Source organism: Pectinophora gossypiella, chromosome 10 (genome assembly GCF_024362695.1).
Source record: "Pectinophora gossypiella chromosome 10, ilPecGoss1.1, whole genome shotgun sequence".
Classification (NCBI taxonomy): Eukaryota; Metazoa; Arthropoda; class Insecta; order Lepidoptera; family Gelechiidae; genus Pectinophora; species Pectinophora gossypiella.
The window spans coordinates 6,968,816-6,993,339 of record NC_065413.1 but is presented as its reverse complement, the minus strand read 5'-3'; the positions used below and the strand labels follow the sequence as shown (position 1 = coordinate 6,993,339).

General features: G+C 35.6%; 1 protein-coding gene across 1 annotated transcript; it reads left to right on the top strand.

Moving 5' to 3' along the window:
• The first annotated feature begins 522 nt into the window (after nt 1-522).
• On the top strand, nt 523-24,223 carry LOC126370226 (solute carrier family 46 member 3-like). Its single transcript, XM_050015034.1, has 8 exons — nt 523-782; nt 14,404-15,308; nt 17,929-18,088; nt 20,326-20,427; nt 20,512-20,649; nt 20,902-20,985; nt 21,975-22,131; nt 22,894-24,223. The coding sequence occupies exons 2-8, from the start codon at nt 14,424-14,426 to the stop codon at nt 23,132-23,134; spliced, it is 1,767 nt and encodes a 588-aa protein (XP_049870991.1). The 5' UTR covers nt 523-782; nt 14,404-14,423; the 3' UTR covers nt 23,135-24,223.
• Nucleotides 24,224-24,524: the final 301 nt, after the last annotated feature.

The following is a 24,524-nucleotide window of genomic DNA, read 5'->3' as shown; positions in this document are numbered from 1 at the left end:
TAGCATTTTTTTAAGTTGTTTATAGGTTAGTCATTACATGCATGAGCCATGTTAGGGGGTCTGACACCAGGGCTTCTGAGGTTGGTCATCCACTTCGCAGCCCACACTATAGAAGAACCAGGCTTGAAAGTTATACGTCAATGTCACACCTTACATAAACGCCCACGTCCATAATCGAATCCCTAATGAGGTGGACTGAGCCAGAAGTACTTAAAATCAAAAGACATAATATAACCACTCTTAATAGGCAGTCCTAAGATATACAAAATGAACCGTACGATGTCAGGTGATCATAATAATGGTCCAAAATACCGCGTCAGTAACATGAATATGGAAAACTTTATTAGTAAACTAAAAAGGAAGCGGTACGTGATGACAGCTATAACCACGAATAAAATGGGCGCGATAATCATTTCACCTTGCGGTGACAAAAGAAATTCAAACAATCACACATTAGCCGGGCCATCGACAACAACAGCTCGTCTAGAGCAGCGTACTGTAGAGTATGGACATCCGCCCTGAACCGACTCGCCGTGGTTAAGAGTGCGGTGCGAACTAACTGCAATCCACTCACTGTAAGCGCTTGCGTCGAACGCGCAAAACCTACGCTCGCGCCGACCGCGCACTTTCAAAATAAGAACGACAATTCAAATCCGATGTTACATTCGAAAATGAATTCGAATTGACTGGCTCTCTTACAGAAATTATAAAGCAATTGGTGCTATTATAAAGGAAACAGTGAAGTGATAGCTTGGTTGTGAGTAGAATTTTATAAGAATAAGGTGAGTTTGTAAGAAATATTAATGTAGTTTATTATTGGTGAGCTTAAAGTCGCGAGAAATGTGACGTCTATAATCAATATTCAAGCACACATAATTAGATAATATTCGACTGAAATACTTATTATATAGATAAATAAAACTTAACAAGTTTCATAAAGTCTAGACATACCGCAGTTGGATAAACATTGTTAGTAAGTATTTCAGTAAATAAGTAGGTACAATTACTTCGTGCTTTGACAATGGTAAACAGTCGTCTATATTTATGGGAAATTCCATCGACATACATTGTAGGTATTTACAATTCATTGGTAACATTAATCTTCGTATGGCTACATACAAACAAATTAGTGTCACAAGGTAAGTACTGTAACAGACAGTTAATAAAAGTCATATTGAATTATATATTTTGACCTCTCTGTTAAGTACCTATGTCATGTAGTTACCAATAGTAATACGTTTTACACAAAATACAAGGTAAGTAGATAAAAAATAAATTAATAATAGTCTTATTTTAGAATACCAATTAATTACCAATTTTTATTTTTAAATAAGTAATATAGTTTAGCGTTTGACCACAATCTCACCTGATGGTAAGTGACGATGTGATCTAGGGTGGATCACGCTTACCTAGTAAATGCCTATTCACTCTAGCCTTGAAGACTCCCAGATTATAACGAGTTGGAAAAACAAACGACAGCAGACAGTTCTTCCATTTCCAGTCTTTTGCGTTTGCATCAAAAAGGAAGAGGCAAAACTTTTAGTGCGGATTGGTGGTACTTACCTATATCCACAACATAGGGATGAACTGCCTGCCGACGTCTAATTGCTCGTATGTTATTACTGTTATCCCCGGTCACTATAAGCAGTGACCTGGACTTGTCTAATTAAGTAGGTATTTAAAATTATTAAAAAATACATACATACATACATAAACTCACGCCCGTAATCCCTAATGGGGTGGGCAGAGCCACAAGTAATCAAAGACAACTTGCAGCCACTGTTGATACGATGTCGTAAGCTGGATATGATGTACCTTATGGTGATAAGGGATCAGCCTATCGCCCATGACATTAGTCCATCATGTTAGATGACACAATCCCTCTGTCGGTTTTTACGACATGCCCGGGAAGACAAGCAGCTGAACGTTTTCTATGTTTTTTATAAAAAAATAATAAAAAATAATATTCTTGAAACTTCACAATCACGCTTGCGCTTATTTAGATTTTACACAATTATAGTGCTATCAATTTATGAGACTTAAAGAAAAAAGTCAGGCTATTACCAATATAACATACCAGATTATTGCAAACAACTTCTGAACAAAATGCACAATTTTAACAAGCATTTAGCTTACTTACTTGAAAGTCTAAAACACGTAGTTATGGTCATGCTTATCTTTTTCTAAAGCTCAACTGCTTGAATAAGTTCAGTGAAGCGAACAAAACAAAAACATCTAGTATAACATATATAAGATTGAATATAATTGAAAAACTAGGAAATCAAGAAGGCATTTATTGCTTATTTCCATGAGAATTTAGTCTTGAGGTGTACCTAGGTCTCATTACTGTAGGTATATTGGAATATAATGAACATATCTGTTTACTATAAAAAGTAAACAAAAGAAAGTAATGGAGACTTCAATCTATTATTTTTTTTGACGATGTATTATTGGTTACTTTTATTTGAATCCTTGCGTCGTGTATGTGAAAGTTGCGAAAGAATACTGTAGATATGTTTTTTATTAAGTCAGCAGCAATTTGGACTTACAAAATTGTTTACGCCATACCAATCTACACTTAACGCAATATAAACTTAAATTTTACTAGTTTCATCACGAATTCGATACTGCCATTCGGCGCAAAAGCTCTAATTAGGGAGGTCATATTTTAATTATCAAGAAAACCTATATATTACTGCCTATGTTTACCTAGTATTATTTTTCCAATGATTCCACAAGTCACGACATCAAATACAGCAAAATCAAAAACAAAAGAATGCACAGCCTTAGCAAAGTGTTGTTCCTAAGTTCTGCGCTTACATAAAGTCAAGCCCGTACGTAATCCGTAATAGCGAGCTAAGCCTTAAGTGGTCAAATCAGTTACCGTCTCTCGATACGAATACGTAGTAACTATTAAGTAATCTGTACCTAAGGTGGTATATAAATGGACCGTACCTATGGTGACAAGTTATCAGCTTATCGCCCATTATGGCCAAGTTTAGTGATTATAATTTCTCATATAACTTTAGCCCTTATCGTAACGACGGGTTATAATTTTATTTAAAATAAATATAAGTAATATTTCTACTTGACATAATAATGTCCCAATTAAGTATTATGTCAAGCTCTTGAATACCAAACTATCCAAGAACATAGTTTAGATTACTACTAGTAGTACCTATATCGATGCATCAAGTCTACAATAAGGTAATGTACCTACAAGGTAGATACAACTATTCATATCATCATGGTTCAAAAAAATAAATAAATTTATTACTAATTTTTATCCTAGATTAAAATATTATGTATTTATATTCATATTGATATTTAGTTTCGCCTTTGACAGTTAATGAATTGACTCAGGAGAGAGTTTAAAGTGTTGTAGGTTGTTTGTAAAATTTATTATAATAATTTCGTTGTACGTAACCTATCGTGTAACAATACAACCTAATAATACTACCTTCCAACAATATGTGGTACATTTCACAGCTTAACGCCATGCATAATTATGGACATGATATACTATATTTCTTCTTTTGCGCGTTATAACTTATTATATCTAAGTTATATAATGCAAATAAATTCATAAGTTGTTTGACCGTGACATGTGAAGTGCTATTCACTTTGCCTTGACTTTTTCGGGTCTTCATCGTTAATTAAAAATATGATAGAAATAAACTTTTATCCTTGAACGTGCTTCACGTTTTCTCAGACTCAGTGCAAGTTACATGTTATATATTTTTTCTAAATGATATAAAATAATAATTTATCTAACCTACGTTCGATATAATAATTGTTGAAGCTATTGTTTGTTTTGACGCAGTTAGTATCATTTACCTAGAGCTTGAGCCATGTCAGGGGACTTTGGACGCTCAATAGTAACCCTGACACCAGGGTTGATGAGGTTGGTACTCCACCTCACAAATTCACAACCCACACGATAGAAGAAGACCTAGAGCTTATAAGATCAAGATACACTGTAATTGCTCTCAACCTCAAGCTAATTGGATCGACGATTAGTGTAGGTTGAAGCGTTAATGATCGGAATTGAATGAGTTCTAAAGAATGAACATGAGCTAAAAATATTCTATTAGATTGGTACTTTATTTGACCTACCTACTAGTTGGATACGTACAAAAATCTACAGCGTCTTTGGTTGGAGGCAAATACGAGGGTTTAACAGTGTTAGTGCCAGTTTGTTAAACGCTTATAAATAGCATGTACAACGTTACCTAGAAATTAATTTTGAAAAATTCATGAATATTCTTTTATATTATTTTTCAATTTTATACTTTTGCGACGGAGAATTCCACTTGATATCAACTCAGAATCATGGTTTTAATCATCCCTGAAAGTTTTCGTTGCGATGTCACTAACTGTTCTGTTCCCTGTATTTTAGCTGTTAATTTTAATATGACTTGTTTTAAATACAAATCTAGATTTGAATTTAAAACTTTGAACGAAAACTTTAAAACTCAAATTGACTTTTTTATTACACAGCCAAATCTAGACTAGGTACGTATCTCTAAGAAAAGATACACACATACATACATACACACATGAACTCACACCTATTTACCATCAGGGTAAACAGAGGCAATGGAACTTCATTTACTTCGATCCTGATATACTTCGCTAAGGAAAGATCATTTAATTAATGTGCATATAATAATATAAATAGAATAGAAATCATTTATTTTAGATATAAGTATTGGTATAACAGTAGGAGTGAACATAGTAATTACAAACTTATTTCTAAAAAGGGACGTCAGCTCCGCAATATGTTGTGACACTCCGACATTGAGGGAGTGCCACAACGCTGATTTTCATAAATAATATGTTGTAAATATAAATAATATGCATATAATATAAATAAATAATAATATGTTGTGGATCACAAAACTGAGAGTTAAAACGTTAGACCCATGTATATGGTACACTTCACCCAGTAGGTAGGTACACAGGCTACTACCAAAACTGAACTATCTGTCCTCAATTGTCATAAGTATGACAATAGATTAAAATAATATCTATATTCTCGAAGTGAATGACCTAGAAAGAGTTGCGAGATGAGACTGATAAATTCGATACATATTGATATTATTTATTATCCTCAATTCACCAAACCGCTTTGTGACCTCTTTATTGTGACAGGGTTACAGTTTGTAGGTTTTTAGTGTTCCGTGTCGAAATTTAACAACCATACACCTATGAGAACTCATTAGATGCGCCTGACGTACTGGACCAATTTAGATGAAATTTGCGACATATGCGACGACTAGGGACGTGGGGTAGTTTTTTTAGTTACAGATTTGACGGAGTTACGATTAAAAAGTAGTCTGAAATATACCTAAGCACAAAGATAAAAAAAAAACACCTAAAAAAATCTTTGCAATAGGTGAACAGCATTTACCTATTTGATTTTAAATACTACCACAATACGGAACACTAGTTACGCAAGTCCGGCTAGCAATTGGCCAGTTTATGTACACACAGATTGGATTACGTACGACACCTTGTGTGTGCAATTATTTAACAAACTTGATTTTAACAGCGACTACTTTAGCACGTGGATTCGTCCGATTTTTTTAACCGAAAACAAGGAAAACCACATACTATGTACACTGATTTTAAAGCTTATAACGTTTTTAAATACAACCGCAGACTTACGGACTGACTATTTTGGGTATTACCCATTTATAATAATATAAAAACCCACTGTAAAATTACTTTTATTTTTTTTTATTTCAATATGTTTTCTGATAATCCTTACAAAACAAACCTGTGAGTTCTTTCGAATTTTTTGATGATAAGTGCCAATGTCATTCATCGGTGTGTTTTGCGATATCTTTCAAAGATGCTGAAGTTTAGCATGTGTTGTTTGAGCTTAAGGTAAATAAATAGTTCTCTTTAATTTATAAGCTTCCAAAGTTTGATTAATATTTTCAACAAAAAAAAATGCTTCACAAAAATAAAGTTTAAGTTTAAGGCAAACACTTAATCATTGTTTTGTAAACGTGAACGAAATAAAATCATTGCCAATTAAATGAAAGATACAGAAACCCTTGCGTAACCGATTTTACATGAACGTAACTGACAAACATGAATTGAAATTCCTTATCAAACCGTGGTGGTGAATTTAAGCTCCACAACTACCTCTGCCCCTGTTGATAAGGGAATTACTTTTCAGAATGCAGTTTACGATACACGAGCCACGTATTTTTCTCTAAAAGAAGGTACCAGCTTCTTCACTTAGACTTGTAATTATGGTAATCTCCTTTTCATAAACATTTTTTGTCATAAAAATACTTTGTTGTTGTGATTCATTTGCAGTCATCATTCTAGCCTTTATAACCTCTGTGGTGTGGGAGTCAAGTAGGTACCTCTATCATCGATAAGACCAAGATATGAAAATTGTCTTTGATCTGGATATCAAGCATTTATCGAAGTGGACATCCTAGCGATATTTTATTAACGGAATCTGTGGGGGGTTATCAATGTTTCTTCGTTAACGCTTAGAATAGCAGCATGGTAGAATATACGCGGTGCTTTTGAAGTTGATATTGGGAGTGCTTATACGTCTTGCTTTTGCTACATAATTATCACCGCACTCCAGTTGATTGAAGGGAGGTGTGTGCCCAACAGTGGGACGTATATGTAGATGCTGTTTATAATTAAAACACATAATACCGGGTTCTTACCGCGTTAGTCAGGGATATGAGACTCCCGATATTTCAACACTGTTGAAAGTGCCATGACAACAACAAAGAACCCGGTACTATGTGTTTTAGTTATGATGATAACCGCGTAAACCTTAAACGATGCTGTTTATGTTTTATACTGACTTCAGTTGCATCTAAATGGCTCAAATGGTAGGTATTTATTGTTCTACCACCATCTACTGCGCTGGCCTGTATCATCATAAATGCGATGGTATCTCTTGTATAATGATCTCTCTAGTGACCTCGCTCATGTCATTCCATTGTTGCCCAACTTAACATATTATCAAGTAATCGCCTCAATTACCCACTGAAATGTAAAATACGTATGAATTTTCAAACACAAGTTAGCGATTGAGGTTTACAATCTCTGAGATTTTCCTTGAACTTTGTAGCGCAAAGTGACAAAAAATGGGGAAATTGGGTATCACCTTTTAACGATACCCTTGACTCGTTGAATATAAATGCACTTACTATAGCAAAATTCCTACAACAACTCTAATAGTATCATACTTTTAAAACATTAATATCTAATTACCTTAACAGCATAATCGTAGCGAAGTGGTTTGAGGATAAATAGTAAAAGCTTTTTTTTATTGTAATGGGTTTGCTCTTGACTTCGTTCTTCCACGAGGAGAAGAAGAGATCGACGTTGGAACGAGCTTACCCAGAAAATGCCTATTCACCCATTACATTATATTTTATTATTGCTTTATGCGGAAACGTGTTATCTTATGGCCATCTTAGCCACACACAGTATCCCGTTTTGAGGTAGGCAAACCTCTCGCAGCGCTTGACGTCATAATTATGTTTTCATTGTGCAACAGAAATAATTATTTTCTAATTATTAACACTATGTAACACTAACCACCTAATAACGTCTAGTCTTACAAACGAACACGGAAGTCGATGGTACAATTGATATTTCAGTCGCTCAAATTAATTAATGTTTCAATCACGATCAATTGCCTTTAATAAGTTATACATGACTGACACTAAAATAATTATAGGTAGGTACTTATTAAAAGTACATATTACGTATAGTGGATATGTGGGTACATTAACTAGCCTTGAGAAAAAAAAAACACCTTTTAAAATAGAACCTAATCATGTAACGGATGAAAATATACATACCTACGATTATTTTACAGAATTGGGTAGTTTCCGAAATAAAAGATAAATTATGAAATTATTATTACTAAACTAAGACAGTTGGTAGGTACCAAGTGACAAAAAACGTTCTCTTTTTCTATTTATTTTATTTATGTATTTTAATAAAGAAAAGTGTAATAATAAGTGCTACATTTTATTACATTTGTCTATGACGTCACAGGTTACTTTTTCATACAAATTAATTTCGTCTTTCGACGTTTAGTAAAAAGTAACTGATTTGACTAGTTGGAAACTAGCCTATTGCAGGATTATGAAACGTGACAGCTCTGTTCGGAGAACGCGTGACATGATTTACATCGCAGTGTCACGGGTTTGAAACCCAGTTTGGGCTTTAAACTCAGTGGTTTCAATAATCCCAGAATAAACCCATAAATAAACCCAGTCGAATTCAGTAATTCAACTTTATGAGTTTGAATTAATGTTTGGATCACAGTCGTAACACAATGATCACGCGGTTTCCGGGATGACAATGTACGTATAAATTACTATAGTTACATGATTTCGCTCCATTAATTTGGGTATTATGGTAATGCTCACCACTCTTGGGAAGATAATCAAACAACATTCAAAATCTCCTGTTTTTGACCGAAATGCACATTTTGCCTGCGAATAGTAGAGAAAATCTCAGTAAATTGGTCGTAGCAATTAAGGGCAATAGCGAGCAGAACAATGGCTTTGCAAAATTCCCTTCTCGTACATTCAACTTAAAGCCCTATACCTAATTACTGTTTGAAAACATGATAATTTTCACTACACGTGTTACGAATGCCATCACGTCGAATTAATTGTTAAGAAGTTTTTTACACCTATGAATAACGTTGTGATAAAAACGTGAGGAATATTGTTTTTCTTGGGTAGGTACCATACACATTTGATTATACATAATGCTGACTTGTATATGTACCTCAACAAAATGTTATACAATTTAATTTATATTGTTTTGTGGTTCTAGGGTTAAATGATTGTTTAAAAAATATTTAGATTGTCTAGGGTTCTCTGTAGAGGCTCAATTCGTGTTTACGGAAAGCCACGTGAGCTCCGTGGTTCCTTTGCAATGAAAATATGCACATTGACCGTCGTCTGCCAACCATTGCCCAATGGCTCAAATTAGCTTCAAAACGTTTTTCGATTCGGCTCCGCACCACCCGAATCCCCTGGTAGTTGCGGCTTCCAAATACCCGCTTAGGGACGGTATTGAAAAGTAGTCGTAGTCGGCGTCTGAAGGACGTAATATACGATCCCGACGACCCGATTCCTCTAGCCATAGAGGCGGCCAATCAGCTCGCGACACCAACACTTCAGGACCCCGATACCGACCCCGCCAGTGTGGTCGACGATTTCCCTCATTCAGCGCTTATCGCTATCGACCCACTAGGGCCGATTAATTCTTTCAAATATTTTTTCCTCTCAGACGATGCCCTGATCCGAGGTTCGCCCAACTGGGCACCCTCAGGCCTGTTGTCTTAAACGTAGTACCGGCCAAGTAGATAATGACATCTGCGGCAAATCTAAGTTAAAAAAAAGTGCATGCTTAAGGCATAGTAATACGTACGACATATTTATGGAGCACGAACTACGCCTACAAACTACTATGATTACAAACTTCTAGATCGAAACTGTCTCTAACACCAAACTCCCAAACGTAAAACACGAGGTCGATCGACGAAGATATTATTGAAACATTGTTCTTTGTCTTTACAATGACAATAATATTATGTATTGATTGAGGCCCGCATTTGAACTGAACAATAACAAATATACGTCTGAAACTTCTAAAAGATCTATTTGTTAATTTTGGCCTACATTTCATAACAACAGGTATTAAATACTATTTTATGGACTGTGTTACACAACAAAGAAAAAGTATTATGCACAGACTGAAACACTAAAATGTCGTGTTTAATTAGGTTGTGTTTAACATGATTGACATTATATTATTATTATGGGTCGGAGTAATACTTAAGAGATTAGTGACAGTATCACCAATCAGTACTGGTGACAAATTGATCAGGAGTGGTTAGTAGTTTGATATGACTTTGTTAGTTTGTGGTATTTTCCCCAATAGGGGTTGTTATTAGAAATGTACATAGTGGTGTGTCAGGATCGTAGTAAGTGGAATACTGCGGTTTCTGCCTACCCCAAAGGACAAAGGCGTATGCCTACGTCCTTGAGCATTATAGGCATCTATAAAAATGTTCTTCTTAGGTATTTTGCCAACATTACATTTGATAGTCGGTACTGTCGGACCAATAAAGGCCAGCAAACATTATATATACATACTTATTCGTGATTAATTTTATGGTAATATAACCCGTTATACCTACTGTTTAACAATGTGCGAACGTGAAAAATAAATCTACACTTTTTACAATATTTTAAAAAATCCCATAATTAGCATACGATCGATAAATATAACTTGATTATTTTGTGCAACGTTTTAAACAGGTTCGGCGAAAATACTGAAAAATATAATATCCCAGTAAGTCCTTTGACTGAAACTTTGATTTTGAAATGAAATACAAATGCCTACCTATACCTATTTTTAAATACAAGGTTTCAATAAAAATAAGTCAAAATAATTTTTCTCCTTGTTGATTTCTATTAAATATTATGCCATAATGGAACAGCGTAACTGATAACATGCTGGATACTCTGTAAAATTAACTAAAGTTAAAGAAAGTCTAAGTTGAATTGTAATTTTTTGTGCATTATTGCAATTTAGCACCAGTAATTCAATTCCGAACTAAGTCTACTGAAGAACAGACGGTGTTCTAGCTAGGATTTTTGGATGGATTAGACTTGGAATTTACATACATGAATCTTATAGTACACGAAATACAGGCAGTCGATAAATTATTCTGGTAACTAGCTCAATAATGTCCGTCTATTCAGCCCTAGTCAAAGCACGATCATCGTCAACTTTCCCTTCACCAATGCGATCGTTGGCCCACGTTATCAGCTATCCTTTCACAGTGGCGAACCTAGCAAAATATTTAGGTGGTGCGAGACCTCACAGTGGTGCGGCGCCCCTCAATATATGTTTTTTTTTTCGATTAGTTTACGGCCATCGAAATATAACTAATTAAATCTTTTAAAAATCTCGTTTACGGCCACTGGAGGTCTAATTCACAGGGCAGGTGTGCCCAAATCCAGTTACTCCCCTGTAGATTCAGGGCTGCCAACCAGGTCGGTCCCGTCTTGGCTGTTTTTGGTGCCCCCTTTAAAACGGCGCCAGGTGCGATCGCACAGTTCGCACCGCCCTAGGGCAGCCACTATCCTTTCAGAATATTTCCTTTTTCTGAGCTAGGTATACCTTTAGCCATTGTCCTACATTTATTATTGGCAAAGTAGTAAATATAACGGCAAGTAAACAATGAAACCACGTCAAAATAATGGTATTATTTGTAATAAAACGTAAATATCTTTACGTGATGAAGATGTAATACTTGAAGGCGGTCATTAAGCCGATTTTATCGGTGAAGCAAAATTATATTTTATAAAATAATTTCACAGTATGCTTGGGTATTATTTCTCGACAATCTAGTATTCGTGACAAGGCCAAAGTTGGTTTAGACTTGTAGCCCGAAGTGAACGGCTGAGTGTATTTTAAACCTTTGCACTTACATCTTCTGTAAATAGTTTTTATATGTATAAAGTTTCTTACGAATTTCATGATGTTGAATTGAATGTATGTTGAAATACAACAAAAAATGCAATAACGTGGCACAAAAAATACACTTAATGTGAGTACTTAGAACATGAGTGGGTTATTAAGGGCTATTACAATGTTATTATCAACATAGTATCAGAAAACATCAGAAACTTGTCGTGAGATACATTACTTCCTGATGTCAAGACACTTTGGAATTTTTTGAAGCATCTGGTTTGGTATACCTTTTGGTTTCATTTGGTTTACAAACTTCCTTGTTCTCGTATAAAATAAATATAGAGCCAATTTTATTATAGCAATTAACATCGAAAAATTGTATCTGCAGGGCCAATTGCAACCGTAATTATTTTATCCCACCTAATTGTTTCATTTTTATTTAAGAGTAGTCTAGTTTCTTTCGGTCTTATTTCTAGGTACTTATTTATAGGCATAAAAGTTGCGTGCGAAATATCAATAAGATTATGTTGTCACATGTAATGCGGGCATTTGCGTCAAGGATTAATAATTACCTCGCTTATATTACTGCTGAAACGAGCTAAGTTATCAATATACAGTGCGGCACAAAGGTTTACTTTCATAAACTCATTGAGGGGGGATTCATTGCTTAAGTACTTACGGTGTAGGAGATACCTGACTTTATTATTTTATCGCTAAATATCGCTATTTTAATATTATTTTATTTTACTTTCTAACCATTCCTAAAGAAGTAGACCATTAGATAAAAAAATAAAAACATACTTAAATCAAAGATAAGAAAAGTTACATGGAATCAAATTGACAATTTGGCCAAAATTTTTACTATTATCAAAGAAGGAAAATGTTGTAGACCCTGAAAGTATTTGCAAAAACTCATTAAATGAAACGAACTTTGAACTCAAAGTCGATCGTACCTGTTTAAGATCGTTAACGAACATGCCGGAAGTCTTGCAATCATAAAGACTGAGTACCAACACAAATAGACGCACGTTTCTTTGCGAATATCCTGAACGCAGTGCCTAACTAACTGGTTCCTTTTTTGCCGTTTAGAAATTAGACAATTACTGATCATTGAGTTGATCGATGATTGATGATGACCTGAGTCAACTTGGTTTCTTGATTAACCGTCTGATGGTCCGGCTATTTAACCTTACGTATTAAGTACGTAACTAAGTAGATACAAGCTGAGCTTAGTGCAGGGTCCGAAGCATATCTAGAGCAATTGGTCATATATTATAGTTGTCTGTATTCTCAATGTAAAATTTTACGTCTTTTCAATAAACGAAACGCTATATATTACGAGTATTATTATAGACAATCGTTACAAACCCAACCTGTTATTGGGATGGCTTTTCCCTTTGGGTTGGAAGGTCAGATTGGCGCTACCAATTTAGCAGTCGCTTCTGCGTAAAACCTGCAGGTTAGATGTTATCCAGTTTTTTCCAGAGTCCGCTAACCTGACCCTTTCACAGGGCCGGTTTTATACAGAAGCAACTGCTAAGTAATGCTGAGCCCCGGAATAAAAACGAGATAAACGCTGATTAGCTGATCATTTGACATTGATTCGGAACGCGGAATCAGATGCGCGAGGCCGTTGTGATGACACTCGCTGCGGGTTTTGTGCCAGCCGTATTGTACACGCGTCCTCAGTGCTGGTGTCCGCATGTTCCTAGCTCGCCGGAATCACACTATCAATTCATTATGATTCCGTGTCATCGCTTTCATATAGACCACATGAAAATGAACAAAGCTAAGTATCTGCTGACATTGCTGACTAGTCACAGAGGTGACTGGTGCTTTGTCACGAAATTAATACATGTTGGTTATTAACGTTGTTATATTTGTAGGTATTGCTTACTTTGATATTAACCCTAACACCAGACAACAACCCTACACACACACACACACACAGAGAGAGAGAGAGGGGTTACAGATAGTAACCCTGACACCAGGGTTGATGAGGTTGGTAATCCACGTCACAACCCATACGATAGGAGAAGAATATTTTGATAATATAAAATTGTCCTATGACCACTGTAACACTACTTCGAAGTCAATTAAACAACAAACAAACATTTTAATTGTATTGTTACTACTTGTTAGGGTAAATAATTAATTTATTCATGGTTGCGAATTGATTTCACGATGGTTGAGTATGGAATAGTAATAGCATGTGTGCAAGCCTGCAAGGTCTCTGTTACTAGGACGAGTTATATCCTTTTGACATTCATCTAAATGACAATAGAAACCGATTTCCAACAATTGCATTTGACGACCAAATTCGATTTTCTTAAATAAACCGGAAAGTTTACTGTGTAGTCAATGAACCAAACCGTTAAATTAAATTCTATTGTCGGCCTAGTCTTTTATTGGATGTCCGTGTCGTATCACTGTACACATACAAAGACCTGAAAATGAATAATGACAACAGATAAAATTCCACTAGAATACGTACATCACGGTGGAAAAAGGAAACACACGTATGCCGTGACTTTGTTGGACACAGCGATGGCGGCTGCGATAAGGCTATTGTGTCTAGGTAAAGTTAATTCTGTCCACTGCCGCTACGATTACGTTAAGTACAGAAGCAATCATAGAATGATTACCACGTCCGGTATAAGCCGTATTAGCACATTTACCAATCATAAGTACGACAAAAGCAGGCAGCACGTGTCCGTCCGTCGATTACACGAAAAAAATTAATTCTCGAAATAACCGTTCCTTTGGCTGTGTACCCGATGAAATAATAACACCCAGATAGAACATCGGTATTCAATAACTAAATTATAGTGATTAATACAAACCTAAAAGGTTTGAAAGCGCATGTTAAATATTTTAATTACTCATTTTTATAACTTGTTTCAGATACTTCATGTGATGCAGATATGGCTGTCGAAACTAAAGACACGGGAAATAAGTTTAATAAAAATCAAAATGGAGGCGCCGACTTAAAAGAAAATAAAATAAATAAGCGTAGTTTAAGGAAAAATAAAATGGACAAAGAAACCGAACAAAATAAAGCGAATGCAGCTATAGAGGGCGACAATTGGAATGACTTAAGCTTTTTTGAGAAATCCAGACATATGATCTCACTCATCACGGTGGAGCCCATACTAGCGTGCTATGTCATGCCATCCGTGCTGTCTGCATTAGCGACACAAAACCTTTACTTGGAAAAAGCTTGTCGAGTGAATTTAAGATACCCGCATCACGTGTGCGATGCTTTAACCAGAAGAGACACGGCCAACTTCACGGCTGAAGAAGAGGAAGTGCAGAAGCTGGTAGCTTCAGTAGCTGGCTGGAAGACTGTGCTCCAATCATTTTTACCATGTTTTATATTAATATTTCTGGGGGCATACAGTGACAGAGTCGGGCAGAGAAAATTTTGTATGCTCCTTCCAATAGTGGGAGAATTCCTGACGAGTATAGGACTAATTATTAATACTTATTTGTTCTATCAACTACCTCTGGAAGTAGCAGCAGTGACTGAAGCTATATTCCCCGCTTTGACCGGCGGGTGGTTCACAATGTTTATGGGAGTGTTCAGCTACATAGCAGACGTTACCACGGAGGAACAAAGAACTTTGAGGATAGGAGTGGTGAACTTGTTCTATTCTGTGGGAGTCCCAGTAGGGGCCGCACTTAGTGGGATATTAGTGCATAAAATAGGCTTATATGGTGTGTTTTCGATAAGTGCTTCGTTGTACATCATCAGTTTCTTCTATGGATTCTACAGGATCAAAGAAGTGAAGAGAGCTGACCTGAATATTGTGAGTAATTAATTATATTACTAATTCTATAAATAGAGGCACAAAGTCGTGACTTTGATGCTAATATAATTTGCATCTATCGCGTCTTTGATGGCGTGGAACTCAGATACTTGATCATTATATTATTCACTGAATGAAACAATTGTTGTAATGTGCAATGATAGAATTGATACTACAGATAGTTGCGGTTTAATGAATTATTTAATTGAACTGTTACAATGATATCGTTCATAGTAAATATAATTGAATAATGTATTAGGTAACACGTGTTTCTATTAGAGAGGACATTTTATCAGCTAGGTATGTAATTCCGAATGAGCTTTATTTCTCTAAATTACCTATATTAGACATGTAATAACGTGTATAATATAATTTGTTATTTTAGTCTACATGGTTTAGGTTTTTGATAAAAAAGTCCAATCTGTTAGACACTGAATTTATTTATCCGCGCACACGCATCCGATATAGGTAGTGAGCAAATCCACAATATGCTATTTGCTAGTTGCACTAATTAGTTTTTCGACATTGATCTTAGATCTTAGCAATCGATTATATTTCTAGATCTTACCTATCAAATGTAACGGTTTTCGTAAGTCACCTTGGACATAATTCGACATTCATTTATTTCCTAAGAAAAAAAACTAAAGGCGCGTAATTAAAACAATACGCACCTTTAAAAGAAATTCTGGTAACTTTAACAAAAAGTTCAACAAAAAGTGTTGCGGATAAACATTGACGACTTCCGATAAAAAGTTAAAATATTCCTTTTTACGGCTGATTGTAATAAGTCGCAAAAAATTAATTAAAATAATGGAAACAGTTGAAATGACCGTGAATCTAGTTACATAACAGGTTAGGCAGACAAGTTCATTGGCTAAAACAGATCATCGGAGTATAACAGCAAAAGGCCGTCAACTTGACCCAGATTCGAGTCACACTCTGTTGAAAGCATCCTTCGATTACGTCGAGAAAACAAATTATACGGTTGCGGAACTGTTTCACTTTGGAAGAGTTAAAGCTATGCCTAATGATTATTTGAAACATAACATGGGTAAACTCCCAAATACTCGTAAATACCCAATCAGGCTCGTCAGAAGTAAATCAATCACAAGATGAACTAACTGAGTACCCACGCGTCATCTGAGCTTTCTGGTAGACCAACGGCGACGTGAAGGTTATTTTCACCCGACTGCGGCGAAGCAAAAAGGAGGATTATGTCTTTGACCGCTATGTATGTGTATATGTACGCCAGTTCCCACCTAACTTAAAAACCACTTGTCAAAATTTAACATATAAGGTGTCATTAGAAGCGTTTTAATTGTCCGGTAGCTATAGGCTGCGATATCACGCTAAATTCATATCTTGCTTAATGGAAGCACTTTATGTTTTTAATAAACAAAACTCCAAAATAACATAAATAAATATATAAGTTTAAAAACTTAAACCCGACACGGAAAAATCCCGCTCTTAAAGGTATGAAACAGAAAAATATTCTCTTCTATTATCTGAAATTTTTCCGAATAAGTAGTGATGTTTAGCAGATAGCCTATATATATCTATAGATATCTGATCTGCGTATCTAAGAGTTTACTTACCACGGCATTTTATAACTTTTCTTGTTTCTTACTTTTAAGAGCGTGATTTTTCCGTAGTCGGATTTTAATTTTGAAACTTATATTTTTAAATGAATTGTGATTGTGATTTATATTAGTTATGAATTCTAACCTTTGTACCTATCTATGTTTCCTGATTCAATGATAGACTCTTTAGGAGCTAACGGACCAAGCCACTCGTGAATTATAATGCTAAAACAAGTGTACGTCCATGTTTAGAAGGCAACGGTACAACAAGACTCGTGTGTAGGTCAAACAACATCAATATTATTAGCGTAACCTCAAACATAATTCTACCTTTGGTAAGCAATTGATATGCTGGTAATGCAAACGAGAATTGTAGGGGAGGACATCCGACTGTTATTACTAAGTTATTGACCTTAGTCAATACATAGTAATGACTTGTTAATGGAAGTTTACAGTACTTTTCAAGGTTTAATTACACATATTAGCGCGCCCTCTGAAGCACGGAATCATCTCATTTTTTCGGACAATCAGGTGATTCTAGCTTGCCATAATGTCCTTACGAAACAAAGGACAGTCTCACAAAGTGATTTCGACAATGACAACATCGGGACCTTCTGATCGTGAGCCCAACGCTCTAGCCACTAGGACCAAGGACCGGAGGCACGTTAAGCCGTTGGTCCCGGCTATTAGCCGTAAAACACCTCCACCAACCCGCTGTAGAGTAGAGTGGGTTTCTGGTTTCTTCTTCTCTTGTATGGGTTGAGAGGTGGATTACCAACCTCATCAATCCTGGTGTCAGGGTTACTATTGAGCCGCCAAAGGCCCCTAACATGGCTCATGTAACGACTACTTACTTACATCAGTAAGTAGTAACCGAGACCAACGGCTTAACCTCCCTTCCAAAGCCCGGGGATTTTCTTACTTTCGGACAATCAGGTGATCAGCCTGTAATGTCCGAAATATTATCCCACCATGATCTTGCCGCATTTATTTCCACAAAATGTTGATTACCAAATTCTAAACTCCACATAAAATTTCAGAAGAAAACGGAGGGTTGCTTTGAATGGCTGCGAGACTTCTTCGACACGCGCTATGTGAAGGAGACACTGATGGTGGCGTTCAAACGTGGCCCCAACAACCGTCGGCTACGGGTGATCATGCTCATTGTGGTCCTGTGTGTCGTCATTGGTCCTATTTATGGTGAGATTACTTATTTTTATTTTTTTAAATCTTTTTATTATTAGGTACAGAGGGTTTTATCAGGGACTGATAATGCTACCCCCGATGAAAGACTCAGTACAAATGAGTGAGTGTACATAAACAAATCCTGAACTTAAGCTATCTTCTTCTTAAAGCACAGTTAACTATTTTATACAAAGCTTTTGCTTTTTCAGAAGTAGGATAAGCCAAAACGCTGTTAGCCCTGTTAGCCCATTCCACCTCCTTAATTCCTATACAAAATTTGCTTATATAATTGTATCTCTCGGACTCGTTCCGCACACACTTCTTCAGATTACTTATCATACTGTCACTTAACTATATTGGCTCGAAAGGCAATGATAAAGTTCTTAATGTAAAGTTTGTCACACTAACCACGATTTGTGAAAACTTACAAGTCTATACGTTCACAAGCTATAAGTTACTTACTTACAAGTATCATGTAAATTACGTTTATCTAAAAAAGTAGGGGGATTGTAAAATATACTTGTAAAATAAATATTGACACTTGTAACATGTAATTTCCATGTGTAGTTTTGATAAACACATTCTTGTAATAATGACAAATTTTACAAGATAATTTCTTGTACAGGGCTTGTAAGTTCATCATGTATGTTAAGTGGATCATGTATGAAGATTTTGATGAGAGTGGAAGGTGGAAGAGGCGAAAGTGTCGGGGTAAGTGGAATTACGTCACTGTCTACTTCAACGAGAAACAGGCATGTTCGTATGTATGTATGTATGTATGTGGAGAATGATAAGTCTGACAGCTAGAATATCAAGTTCTAGCTTTGAGATTTCGAATCACCGCAAAACAGCACATTAACCATCTTTGTTCGTATTTAAACTCATGGCTATTATTTTATGTTCTTGCATTATGTAGTGAGTTGGAAAATGACAATTTATAAGTTTCGATAGAACTCTTGATAAGCTTATACGCCTATCTATTTTAGCCGACTTAGTCACTGCATACATATTTATAAGTTTGTTGCGCCTAAACTTTCTATTACTGGTTTCTGTTAGCGCTAAGTTTCCATAACTAACTTGCTAAGTGTTCAGGTCTTAAATAAAATACGTCGAATTGTCAATATTTATACGGTCCCAGATTTAAAGTAGATAATTTGGATAGATTAGATCAGTTTGTAGTCCACTGGAATATGATGCCATTCATGTTAGAGCTCCATTCAAATTGAATGAATGGAGTTGAATATGACGCGATGCTCAATCGTCCAACATTTCCTGCGATCCGTTTACGTCAGTCATTCTGTCGAAAGCCGTGTCGTTTATTTACAAAAGGCCAGAATTTTCGTAGTACTTTTGAGTGCTTTTATGAAACGATGGCACGTTGAAGAACTATTAATATAATTGATATTGATTGTCATTGATATGAAACGTTGAGAAACTATTAATATAATTGATATTAATAGTTCCCCAATGTGTCATCGTTATCTAAGTAAATTAAATTAATAATAATAATAAAGCTTTATTTCAGAAAAAAACAATAATTACAAATTAATCTTTTTTGGGGTTGTGTATACGTTTTTACAATAAAATACCAGACAGTATTTTGAATTTATCAGTAAATAAATTTAAAGCTCATGAGAGCTAAAATGAGGTCACCTTTATGTAAAAAAAAAGCTTATTATAAGATTAATGATTACCTAAATGAGAAAAATGCCTGGTATCGTGTTTCTATAGTTATTAACTTGTAATGTATACTACACTGATTTAAAAGATGTGTTGCTGTTGCAGTTTCTTGTCATTTCTTCTCAGCCATAAATAACACCTTGCGATATGACGTAGATTCAAAAATGTTAAATTGACCTTCAACAAGTATATCTATGATAATTACGTTCTTCTTTTATCGTGTGGGTTGTGAGGTGGAGTACTAACCTCATCAACCCTGGTGTCAGGGTTACTATTGAGCCGCCAAAGGGCCCTGACATGGCTCATGTCAAGTAGTAACCGGGACCAACGCAACGACTTAACGTGCCTTCCGAAGCACGGATAATCTGGTGATCAGCCAATAATGTCCTAACCAAACTAGGGACCACAAAGTAATTTTTGTGTTATGTCCCCACCGGGAATCGAACCCGGGACCTCCGGATCGTGAGCCCAACGCTCAACCACTGGACCACAGAGGTCGTTTTAACTCTATAATTACTTTGAATAAATGGTTCTGATTCTGATATAATTGATATGATTTTGTTTCTTTCCAGGTGAAATGTCTGTGATGTATCTGTTTACGAGGTATCGTTTTAACTGGAACGAAGTGGATTTTAGCATGTTCTCTACTTATGCCATGTGTACTTCATTAGTTGGTAAGGTTTCTATAATATTCATAATCCAGTATGATTACACCAGCATGAAATATTTGTTTTTAATCATGTTTCGTCTCTTTTCAGGAACATTATTTTCCGTTGGTGTCTTCAGTCATCTATTAAAATTTGACGATGCGATAATCGGAGTAATATCTTGCACAAGCAAGATTTTATCTGGGTTTATGTACGCATTTTCTACAAAAACATGGCAAATATACATAGGTAACATGACAAAACAACTGTATATCTATCTACGGATTATCGTTTGACGAGTTTGTCTTTTGAGCCGTCTTTACTTAGTAATCAGAATTGTGTGATTAGAAATATTTTACAGCTTGATATTAGTTACCTACGCAATGAACATCAAATAGTTTAATAACTACATAAAATAATTTTTTAAACCATAAAAACAAAACTCTTAAACTTTTAAAGTTTTGAATTATATTTAAAAATATATTACTTTTTCATTTCCAGCTCCTCTAATTGAAATATTCAATGGAACATCCTTTATTGCTATGAGGTCAATGGTGTCCAAATTGGTTGACAAAGATGAATTGGGTAAGTCATTTACATACATAATATTTACTAATCTAACAAAGTCTCACACAGCATATAAGAAATATGTAATTGATTTGGTTTTTAAACCAAATAAAATTTGACTAAAAATTGGAGCTAAAAAAGCGCGGGAATGTAGTGCCATCTGTTTAACGACCACGGTAGTTGCGTTACCCGCTAGATAGCGTCCGAAAGAAAAATAATTTGACATCAAATCTTGATATTGTTTTTTATTTACCAAAACACTATTCCTATATTTTAATTACCTATAGTTTAGTTTTCAACGAACGCAGACATCAAAAGTGAAATCAATTAACAAACAATATTAAAATTTATAAAAATATTATAATTAAATTTAAAGCTAATGTGAAGCTTACTTTATGTAAAAAAGCTTATTATAAGATTAATGACAACCTAAATGATAAAAATGTCTGGTATTAAATGTGTTCATCTAGTTATTAAATAACTTGTAATGTATACCCTCATTGGTTTTTAAAAGATGTGTTGCTGTTGCAGTTTCTTGTCATTTCTTCTCCTCAGCCATAACACCTTGCGAAATGACGTAAATTCAAAAATTTACCTTCAACAAGTTTATCCATGATAGTTACTAAGTAATAGAACAATATTATTATGTAGTTTGTACTATGAGGAGCTCGGTGGCGCAGCGGTTAACGCGCTCGGTCTGCGATTGTTGAAGTCAAGCAACTTTCGCAAAGGCCGGTCATACGATGGGTGCCCACAAAAAAAAAATTCATCTCTAGCTCCTCCGTGCTTCGGAAGGCACGTTAAGCCGTTGGTCCCGGCTGCACTAGCAGTCGTTAATAACCATCAATCCGCACTGCGCCCTCGTGACGGTTAAGGCCCGATCTCCCTATCCATCCATAGGGAAGGCCCGTGCCCCAGCATTGGGGACGTTAATGGGCTGATGATGATGATGATGAATTACGTTGAATAAATGATTCTGATTTCTATTTTTTTTTCATATGTTCCAGGAAAAGTGAATTCATTTTTCGGCTTGGCCGAAGCGATGATGCCGCTGGTATATGCTCCTATGTACACGACTGTGTATACAGCTACCATCAAGAGCTTCCCTGGAGCGTTCTTCCTTCTAGGAGGTGGGCTGACGGTGCCAGCTGTTCTCATATTCCTGTAAGTATTCTCTATAGGACAGTCGAAGTCAATAACATTATCGTTAAGGCATTTAAATATCATATTTGTTTTTGTCTTTTTGCAAATACCCAGTTAGAACTTACGTACCGGCACCTTCTGGGCGAGCTCGCTCCATATTAGGCCTCGTCAATGGCTTCGGGCAAGTCTCGGGCCAAGAGCAAACCCATCAAAGGTAAAACGTAATTTAACAACATACATAAGTTCTAACTGGGTTTATAGCGTTTACGGTAATTATATTAACTTCCGGTATTCGAAAATGGACCCTACAATACAATTTTTTTTGCACAATCACGTAAGAAAAGAACAGTACCTATACAAGTAGGAAGTACCACAGCCGCTACTGTTTTTATTCGACTTCAAAACAGAAGGTTCTCAATTTGGTTGATTTTTTTGTAAGATTATGAGCGACTAGAGACTTGAAAATAGGATAAGAAGATTTTTGTTAAGCATAAAAGCAATGATTTTTAGTTAGGTTAGGTCGATGGTTTAATAGAAAATTACGGCTATGTATTTTATGATGATAATTAAATAATAGTGGTCAAGAAATGGTTTACCACTAACAACATTGTGAGGTATGCCGAATTGCCACGGATGAGACTTGCACAAGAGAGTATTCCTATACTCAGCTGTTGGTGCATACAGGTACACAGGACGGTACAATAGATAGAATTAGAGAAAAGCCCATTATGAAGTTTTTAAATTGGAAGAAATGAAGCAATAAATTACGTAATTTCATTTCAGGTGGCTATACTTAGCAAACAAGAAACACGAAAATTCAAAAGCGGCTGGAGGAGACAAAGAGAAGGTTGGTATGGTTGACGAAAAGTCAGCAAAGAACGGCATTGACAACAAGGCTTTCGAAGAAGACGCGAAGGCTAAGAAAGACAACCCATTCAACAATGATGCACACATAGATAACATAAATCAAGCTCAAATAGAAATGGGCTTTACAGAAAGTATGGCATGTACTAATAAACTTTAATACGTAATTGGAAGTAGACAGAACATATCCACATATCGAGTTAAAACCACATAAGCGCGATGTGATTTTTGACAACAAACCTCACAATAGACAAGCTAGTTCAATTCAGGTAAAGAATTGTGGTCTCAGTTATTGATTGAAATAAATTGAAAGAAATAGAGGTTTTGTCGAAGAATATTACATCATAATGTGATATTTCAAAAAGGCGCTTCTCTGGTTTTCTCAATAAGGGGACGATATATGAATATTCTTAATGTCGGAAAGTACCTAAACGTTTTGTTGGAATTGTCCATTGCTGTAAATGCACAATTAAATCATCAAAAAGACTATTGTAAATGAATTCAGTACTGACTTTTCAAGAAGTTCCTAAAGTCTAAGACTAACAAAAATAAAAATCTCAAGTGACATACCTACTTATTCTGGAGTCTGCATTTTTACTCTATTTAACGTAATAAGAGTGACATTATGTCTCGTCTCTTTCGCTATTTTAGTGCGAGACATATCTCTCATCCCTTTCGCGCTGGGTGATGTACTATATCTCTGTCCTGCTGTCATTCTAATCGTGCTACGTTAAATAAGATATCTTCATAGATAATCGGCAAATCATTAAGGCAATAAAGTCGTTGTGACGTAGTATTTTCATCATTGAATCGCCGTTCGTTCATTTGTAGACTTTCATGAACATCAAATTAAATGGACGTGACTATAACACCTTATTATATGCGTACATTAATAATTAGTTTTAAGTTGTTAAATACTGTGATATTCGCAACACATTTTTCATCAATTACCTATACTATTCATATAAGTTATTTATTTAATTTAGTAAGTTTTGTGAATTGTTGTTTGAAAGTGTGTAGAAATTTATAGATATTAATTAGTACTTACATGTTTATTTTTTAACAGAAACAGGTGCTGGTTTGTTCAATGTAGTTTTATCTTTTGTGAAGTTACTCGTTGATCTGAAATATCTTTGTAAACTGGCAAGATAATCACCAGATACTTAGTTGTAAGCAAATACTACATTCATGTCGTGTACTTATTTCATAGTTTTGACAATACATAAATATATCTACGATTGTTTTATAACCTTTTTGTTTTCTTTCTAACATGATAAATATCGACGGGATTGTAATACTTTTGTAACAGCCTCCGTGGTTCGATAGGGGGTTTCCCGATGGGGACATTGTCGAAATCACTTTGTGAGACTGTCCTTTGTTTGGTAAGGACATTGCCATCACCTGATTGTCCGAAAAAGTAAGGTGATTCCGTGCTTCAGAAGGCACGCTAAGCCGTTGGTCCCGAGCTACTAGCCCAAATAACTCCACCAACCCACAGTGGAGCAGCGTGGTGGAGTATGCTCCAAACTCCCTCCGGTTGATTGAGGTAG

Coding starts and splice junctions, on each gene's coding strand:
- LOC126370226 (XM_050015034.1), top strand. CDS start 14,424: ATGGCTGTCGAAACTAAAGACACGGGAAATAAGTTTAATAAAAATCAA. Junction 15,309..17,928: donor AGAGAGCTGACCTGAATATT/GTGAGTAATTAA, acceptor ATAAAATTTCAG/AAGAAAACGGAGGGTTGCTT. Junction 20,428..20,511: donor CATGTGTACTTCATTAGTTG/GTAAGGTTTCTA, acceptor GTCTCTTTTCAG/GAACATTATTTTCCGTTGGT.